Below are 7,988 nucleotides of genomic sequence, written 5' to 3'. Positions count from 1 at the left end.
ATTTATTAAGAATTCAAGGCACACTTAATCAGCATGGTTACCACAGCATTCTGTAGCGATATGCCATCCCATCCCATTGCGCTTAGTCATTTGTTTTTCAACAGGACAATGACCCAACACACCTCCAGGCTGTGTTAGAGCTATTTGACCAAGAGTAGTGTTTACAATGTAGGAAAACCCCACTAGGCCCCATTAGGCACAGACTTCTATTCAACGTCTATTCCATGTTGGTTCAACGTAATTTCAGTGTGGAAACATCGTTGATTCAACCAATGTGCGCCTGCCCTGTACGATTGCTGTAGGATTATGCAGTCTGAATGGTGTTTACAATTGAGATGGGTTGGGATGATTAGGACCACAGAGTGAAGGAAGATCAGCCAACGAGTGCTCAGCATATGTGGTAACTCCTTCAAGACTGTTGGAAAAGCATTCCAGGTGAAGCTGGTTGAGAGAATGCCAAGAGTCTATTCCACGTCGGTTCAATGTCATTTCAGTGTGGCAACAACGTTGATTCAACCAATGTGCGCCTGCACAGTGTGAGTCCACCCAAAATGTTTTAAAACATTTCAACACAGCTTTTAATAAAAACTGTTGCATCAGATGACCTGGCCTCCACAATCACCCGACCTAAACCCAATTGAGATGGTTTGGGATGAGTAGGACTGCAGAGTGAAGGAAAAGCAGCCAACAAGTGCTCAGCATATGTGGGAACTCCTTCAAGACTGTTGGAAAAGCATTCCAGCAGAAGCTGGTTGAGAGAATGCCAAGGGTGTGCAAAGCAGTCATCAAGGCAAAGGGCGGCTACTTTGAAGAATCTCAAATATAAAATATAATTAGATTTGTTTAACACTTTTTTGGTTACTACATGATTCCATATCTGTTATTTCATAGTTGAGATTGTTTCACTATTATTCTACAATGTAGAAAATAGTAAAAAAATAAAGAAAACCCTTGAATGAGTAGGTGTGTCCAAACTTTTGACTGCTACTGTATATCTGTAGCATTGTGTAAACATCGGTGTGTACATGAGCATAAAAATCATGACTATGAAATGAATGCCTGTAGTTCTATGTATGTGTTTTACATTACCTGAGATTGCCATTTCCTCCAGTAGCCTGCGGCACCCCTAAAGGTAGGAACTCCACTCTTTGTAGGATTATGCATTCTGAATGGTGTTAACAAAGTAGGCAAACCTGTTAGGTCTATTCCACGTTGGTTCAAAGTCATTTCAGTGTGGAAACAACGTTGATTCGACCAATGAGAGCCTGCCCAGATGGAGTCTAACCAATGTTTTAAAAGTTCTGAATCTGAATGAGCAAACTCGTTCAAATCAGCTGTGGCTCGTAAATGAAATTGTTTTTATAAAACATTTAAATACAGCTTTTAATAAAAAAATATATAATTTTTATATAAACGATACATGTATAAAACTGAAAACAGTGAGGTGATGAGCCATCAAGTCAGGATAAAATTTACATGCAAGCAAATAAATTGTGTATCGATCACTACATTGAATAGCCTGTGTTCAGAATATCTTGAGTTCATACATAACATTTGTAACACGTCCATACCGAACCAGTAGAGTTACCAGACTGCGAGGCAGAGTTTGTTTACTTTTCTTACAGTAATTAGTTTGAAAAACCGTAAAGACTCCCTTACTGTCACAAAGCATTGAATGTTTCGCTCCAAAATTCGGTCATGGCTAGAAGGGATCCAGCTTTTGTCAAATTATCTTTAAAATTATGTTTGTTGTTGTATTTTAGCTAACTCTAAACCTTTTAGTAACCTGCTATGTTAATGTCAAATCTGACGTTAATTTACCAAAAACTGGATCCCTTCTAGCCAGCCCCCAAAATCCACTGAGGGGAAAGATATAGTCTAGTTTATAATGACCTCTGGTGGTGTTAAAACATAGAACGTCCTCTCTTTCCTGAGCTCACACTTTCTTTCTTTCTTTTTTCTTCATTTTCGTTTCACTTTGCTGATACGTCCATTAAGAACCCAATATTTCTAATTTAATTCCACAAGATGGCGTTGGATAGGCTATTTTGAAAATGTATCACGAATGTGTAACACAATTTACAGTTATGTCTTTTGGTTTATCATAGTTTACATACATGAAGGAAAATAATGTTAATGTTCTCATAATGTTAGCTTTCATAGGCAGTCATATGTTAGTTCAATAACCTCGAATAAATGCACTGACTGGTCTGATGTTTCCATTTTAGCGATTTCCCCCCCCCCCCCTCTGATATTCCATTCTCATTCCACTCTGCTGTTGGGTTATTAAGGAGCTCTGTAATAGCAGCTCCAAGCCTCGCTTCAAATCTCCCAGCATCTCCTTCTCCTGTTCTACCCTTTCTATTTATTTCTCTCCCCATCAATACCTTCCCGTGATCGGCCGTGGCTCTGTATCTGTCCCAACACGCCAGTCGTCACTGGACGCTGCTCAAATTGATGGCGGCTTCTCCGGAAGACCATATAGACCGCCGGCGGATCAGGAGAGTCCGGTCCAAGAGCGATACCCCATACCTCGCCGAAGCCAGAGTCTCCTTCAACCTGCATACAGGTAGGTTTGTTCTCACGTGTGGCCATTGATTCTCGAAGCACCAAACCTTACTATTGTAAACTAACGGTTTTGTCAAATATAATTATATTTTATAGTTATTTTTACTGAGACAGCTCGATCTGCACTAGTGCATATATAAATGTGGACATTTGGTTTTGCCTAATTTGCCATTTTGGTGGCATTTTGGACACATTTATCATATCGAATTGTTTGATTTGTGAAATGATAATTTGCTATTAGGCTATGTAAGAATAAGAAGATGAATGGTCATTGTACAACGTGTGAGATTGTATTTCGTTAGAGAACGGCATTAGGTCTTCTAATTCATTTCAGTTACATAATAGAGGGAGCATTCGACTGACTCTGAGCCCCAACGTGATCGTGTAGTCACCAGCAAGGTGTTCGGGATTATGCCGGAGATCCCTGACAGAGAGCAGATTGGTGTTGACTGTTAAAGCACCCATGTATGTTATATACATCCAAGTTATTATATACAGTGCAATATTATTGGTATATTAGATGTTGATTAGATTCAGTTTCTGGCTTGTGGGAAACGTACACAAATTGCTCCTCTCCGAGCGCCTAGGTGTATTGCATTTCTTGTTACCATGGTGACTTGGCATAATTTTCGGTCTGAGTCTGTTGTTAGCCCACGAGAGGCATTCATATTTTTTTGCATTGTAATAGCATACAACTTCAACCAAATACAGCCAAATGTAGCCTAGGCATCCGATCACATATCGCAGTTATTCGTAATTCGATATCATGCAAAATATGGTCTATGCGATTGCATGATTGCCATGATGAATTTGTTCAGAAATAAATAGCCTTGGAGCCTTTTGCATGGTTTTAGTTGGCATATAGTCCGTGCATCAGTTCAATAGTATTGCAGTGCTTCTGTCACCTGGCCGGAGCTGTCCACTGTGCTGTGGTGCTGAAACGGCTGGATAGCCCAAATTGCTTTGCGTACGTGGACAAACTTCGAATAATTTAAGGTAAAGTCTTAAAATGTTTTATTTTCGGATCTTTTTTCTGTATTAATCTGGTACATTTTGTTTAACCATTTCTGTTATGGTCACACCCACACTATGAGTGATCTTCTGTGACTAAACTGCAGCATCAGTCCCTATGGTGTTTAGATGGACTTTACTGTGTATTGATTAACAGTCAATATTGCACCGACTTGTAGTCCTTTACATAGTTTCAGGAATAAATACTTTTCAGGCTATTGATGCATTCTGGAAATGTCTACTATCTTGTGTTTTGATTTGTCCAAACCATGTTTTTTTTGTTGCTATCAACTGCAACTGGAATTTAAAGAGGACAGTTGGAGCAGGTTACTTTCCCCCCACCTTTCTAAAACAGTGCTCCCAATCCTATCAGGTAGGCTAAATGCTGTCCGCTATTTTGTGTGCTGTATGGGTGTGCCTTGAGCGAGAGTGAGAGGGAGAGAGGGAGGTACAGAGGGGAGGGAGTGGGGGAGGGAGGGAGAGCTAGAGAGTGAGAGAGAATGAGAAGAGAGAGAGGGGGAATGATGGAGGAAGGGAGAAAGAGATGAAGAGAAAGAGGAAAGGCGTGATGAAGGGAGAGAGCAAAATGAAGGCAGAGAGAGAGAAACAGAGCAACAGAGACAGAGGGTTTACATATGGTTTGAGGCCAGCAGGAGGCCAAGCAGAGCTTCTATGTGGAAACAAGGTCACCAAGTAATTTAGTCCAGATGAGCCCTGAGGTAACCTGGACCCAGTTCACACTGTCTGTTCTAATGAGCTCGTCACTCTGTGGCAGGTAGCATGCTGTGAGGGTTATGACTTTGCATGTCTGTCCTCCTTTTGCCACCTTTTTGGGAAGTGGCCTTAGTGGAAAGGGGCCAGAAGAATGGGGTCCAGCACTTACAGGATTCATTTAATAGGAATGGAATGCTGCTGCTGGGTCGGAGTATGTGTGACTGTGAGTGTGTGTAACTGTGATTGTGTGATATCTGACCTCGTATTGTGATCTGTGGTGTCTGCCGCAGACAGATTGTCATACAGTATACAGTAGCAGCATGCTTCAGGTCTATTCCATGAATCCTGTAAGTGCTGGTCGCCATTCTTCTGCTCCCAAAAGGTGGCAAAAGGAGGACAGACATGCAATCTGTCTGCGGCAGACACCACAGATCACAATACGGGGTCAGATATCACTCAAACTCACAGTCCCACACACTCATACTCCGACCCACCACAACTCAGATTTCTGAGGACAACAGACAAAACATTCAGAGTGGACAACAGTTGAATTATCTGAGGACACAGTTCAAAAGGCAGACTATTGTCTGATTGGTTGATGGACATGTTGATCCAGGGTCAACATAATAAAGAGGCCTCAGGAACATCGACAGCTTGGAGAAATCAGTACGTGCAGTGCTATTTGTACTCTGAACTGTTCACCATTTGTGCTGAAACTGTTGAAACATTTGGATCTCTGTTCTCCCAGTATCACATACAGTAGGCACCAACAGACATGATCGTGCTGTTCTTCCTAGACAACTTTGCAGTATTTTTCTTTTTTTGTGTGTTACATTTTACATTATTTGCTCAGATGAAAATAACTTTTGGATATTAGATCGGTGGTCACTTACCAGCATTTCGAACAGAAATGTGACTTCCCTTAATTGGATTCTTTGTTTGTACCCCCTGAGGCAATTCCACTCATCCCAGGGGCTGCTCCAAGACACCGTCGATGGAGAAGAGGAATATGGAGTGGGATTTTTGTTAGACTCAGGAGGCGTACCGCTTCCGAGTATATTACTCGCTAATGTTCAGTCCCTATACAATAAAGTAGATGAGCTCAGAGTGAGGATCTCCTTCCAGAGAGACATCAGGGACTGTAACATACTCTGTTTCACGGATTCATGGCTCTCTCCGGATATACTGTCCCCATCCATACAGCCAGTGGGGTTCCCCGTAGATGAAGAAATAACTCTCCAGGAAAAAGAAAGGTGGAGGGAGGTGTATGTTTCATGATTCACTAATCATGGTGTGATTGTGGTAAAATATAGGAACTCAAGTCATTTTGTTCTCCCGATCTGGAGTACCTCACCATCAAATGCCGACCGCATTACCTCCCAAGATAATTTTCTTCGGTCATCTTCACGACCGTGTATATAATCCCTCAAGCCAACACCACGACAGCTCTCAAGGAACTACACTGGACTTTGTGCAAACTTGAAACCACATATCCTGAGGATACATTTATTGTAGCTGGGGATTTTAATAAAACAAATCTGAGGAAAACGCTTACAAAGCTTTATCAACACATCTCCTGCGGTACTCGCTCATCAAGAACTCTTGACCATTGCTACTCCCCCTTCTGGGATGGCTACAAGGCCCTCCCCCACACTCCCTTCAGCAAATCAGATCACACCTCCATTCTGCTCCTCCCCTCCTATAGGCAGAAACTTAAACAGGAAGTACCCGTGGTAAGGACTGTTCAACATGGTCTGACCAATCAGAATCCAGGGCTTCAAGATTGTTTTGATCATGCAAACTGGGATGTGTTCTGGGTTGCCTCTGAGAATGGCATTGACATACACTTTATATACAAGAGCTCACAGATTACTGCACCTGTACATAGCCCATCTATAATTTAGCCCAAACAACTACCGTGTGTACAGGTGCAGTGATCGGTAAGCTGCTCTGACAGCTGATGCTTAAAGTTAGTGAGGGAGATATAAGTCTCCAGCTTCAGTGATTTTTTGCAATTTGTTCCAGTCATTGGCAGCAGAGAACAGGAAAGGAAAGGCGGCCTAAGGAGGTGTTGTCTTTGGTGATGACCAGTAAAATATACCTGCTGGAGCGCGTGCTATGGGTGGGTGTTGCTGTGGTGACCAGTGAAATGAAATAAGGCGGGACTTTACCTAGCAAAGACTTATAGATGACCTGGAGCCAGTGGGTTTGGCGACGAATATGTAGCGAGGTCCAGCCAACGAGAGCATACAGGTCGCAGTGGTGGGTAGTATATGGGGCTTTGGTGACAAAACGGATGGCACTGTGATAGACTACATCCAATTTGCTGATTAGAGTGTTGGAGGCTATTTTGTAAATGACATCGCCAAAGTCAAGGATCAGTAGGATTGTCAGTTTTAAGAGGGTATGTTTGGCAGCATGAGTGAAGGAGGCATTGTTTCGAAATAGGAAGCCGATTCTAGATTTAATTTTGGATTGGAGATGCTTAATGTGAGTCTAGAAGGAGAGTTTACAGTCTAACCAGACACCTAGGTATTTGTAGTTGTCCACATATTCTAAGTCAGAACCGTCCAGAGTAGTGATGCTAGTTGGGCGGGCGGGTGCGGGCAGCGATCGGTTGAAGAGATTGCATTTAGTTTTACTAAACATCTAGTGTAAATACTTTCCAGGGGAGGCTGTTATAGCAGCAAAGGGGGGACCAACTCCACTCCATATTAATGCCCATGATTTTAGAATGAGATGTTCGATGAGCAGGTGTCCACATACTTTTGGTCATGTAGTGTGTACATTGACTCGGTGACCGAGCTTATCAGGAAGTGCACAGAGGATGTTGATCCCCCTGCGATGATTAGAACTTATCCAAACCTAAAAAAAAAATGGATAGACGGCAGCATTCGCACAAAACTAAAAGTGCGAACCACTGCATTTAACCACAGCAAGGTGACTGGGAACATGGACGAGTACAAACAGTCCAGCTATGGCCTCTGTAAGGTATTCAAACAGGCAAAACATAAGTACAGGGACAAAGTGGAGTCGCAATTCAATGGCTCATACACGAGACGTATGTGGCAGGGACTCCAAAACAATCATGGATTGTAAAGGGAAAAGCAGTCATGTCGCGGACACCGATGCCTTTCTCCTTGAAAAGCTAAACACTTTCGGCTTCGAGGAAAACACAGTGCCGCCGGCACGGGCCACCGCCGCTCGCCATGACTGTGAGCTCTCGTTCTCCTTGGCCGACGTGATAAAGACATTTTAGCGCGTTAAACCTTGCAAGGCTGCTGGCCCAGACATCATCCCTAGCCGCATCCTCAGAGCATGCGCAGACCATTATATTCAATCTCTCCATATCCTTGTCCCCAATTGCTTCAAGATGTCCACCATTGTTCTGTTACCCAAGAAAGCGAAGATAACTGAACTAAATTACTATCACCCCGTAGCACTCACTTCTCTCATCATGAAGTGCTTTGAGAGGCAAGTTAAGGAACATATCACCTCCACCTTAATCAACACCCTAGACCCACTACAATTTGCATACTGCCTAAAGAGATCCATGGATGACACAATCACCATCGCACTGCACTGGCCTGTCCCATCTGGACAAGAAGCAGCTGATCGTGGACTTCAGGAGACAGCAGAGAGAGCACATCCCCATCCACATCAACTGGGCCGCAGTGGAGAGGGTGAAAAGCTTC

General features: G+C 43.0%; 1 protein-coding gene across 2 annotated transcripts in view; it reads left to right on the top strand.

The window, feature by feature from the left end:
• Window positions 1-2,342: 2,342 nt before the first annotated feature.
• The window catches only part of LOC139550652 (phosphatase and actin regulator 1-like), an 87,039-nt gene continuing 81,393 nt past the window's right edge, over window positions 2,343-7,988 (top strand). Inside the window, exon 1 of one of the 2 annotated variants that reach the window (XM_071361669.1) lies at window positions 2,343-2,569. In XM_071361669.1, coding sequence (XP_071217770.1) covers window positions 2,458-2,569 — 112 coding nt within the window. In that variant the 5' untranslated portion in view covers window positions 2,343-2,457. The remainder of the gene's footprint in view (window positions 2,570-7,988) is intronic. The other variant, XM_071361670.1, reaches the window with a different exon arrangement.

Source organism: Salvelinus alpinus, chromosome 23 (genome assembly GCF_045679555.1).
Source record: "Salvelinus alpinus chromosome 23, SLU_Salpinus.1, whole genome shotgun sequence".
NCBI lineage: Eukaryota > Metazoa > Chordata > Actinopteri > Salmoniformes > Salmonidae > Salvelinus > Salvelinus alpinus.
This window is presented reverse-complemented; position numbering and strand designations above follow the sequence as displayed.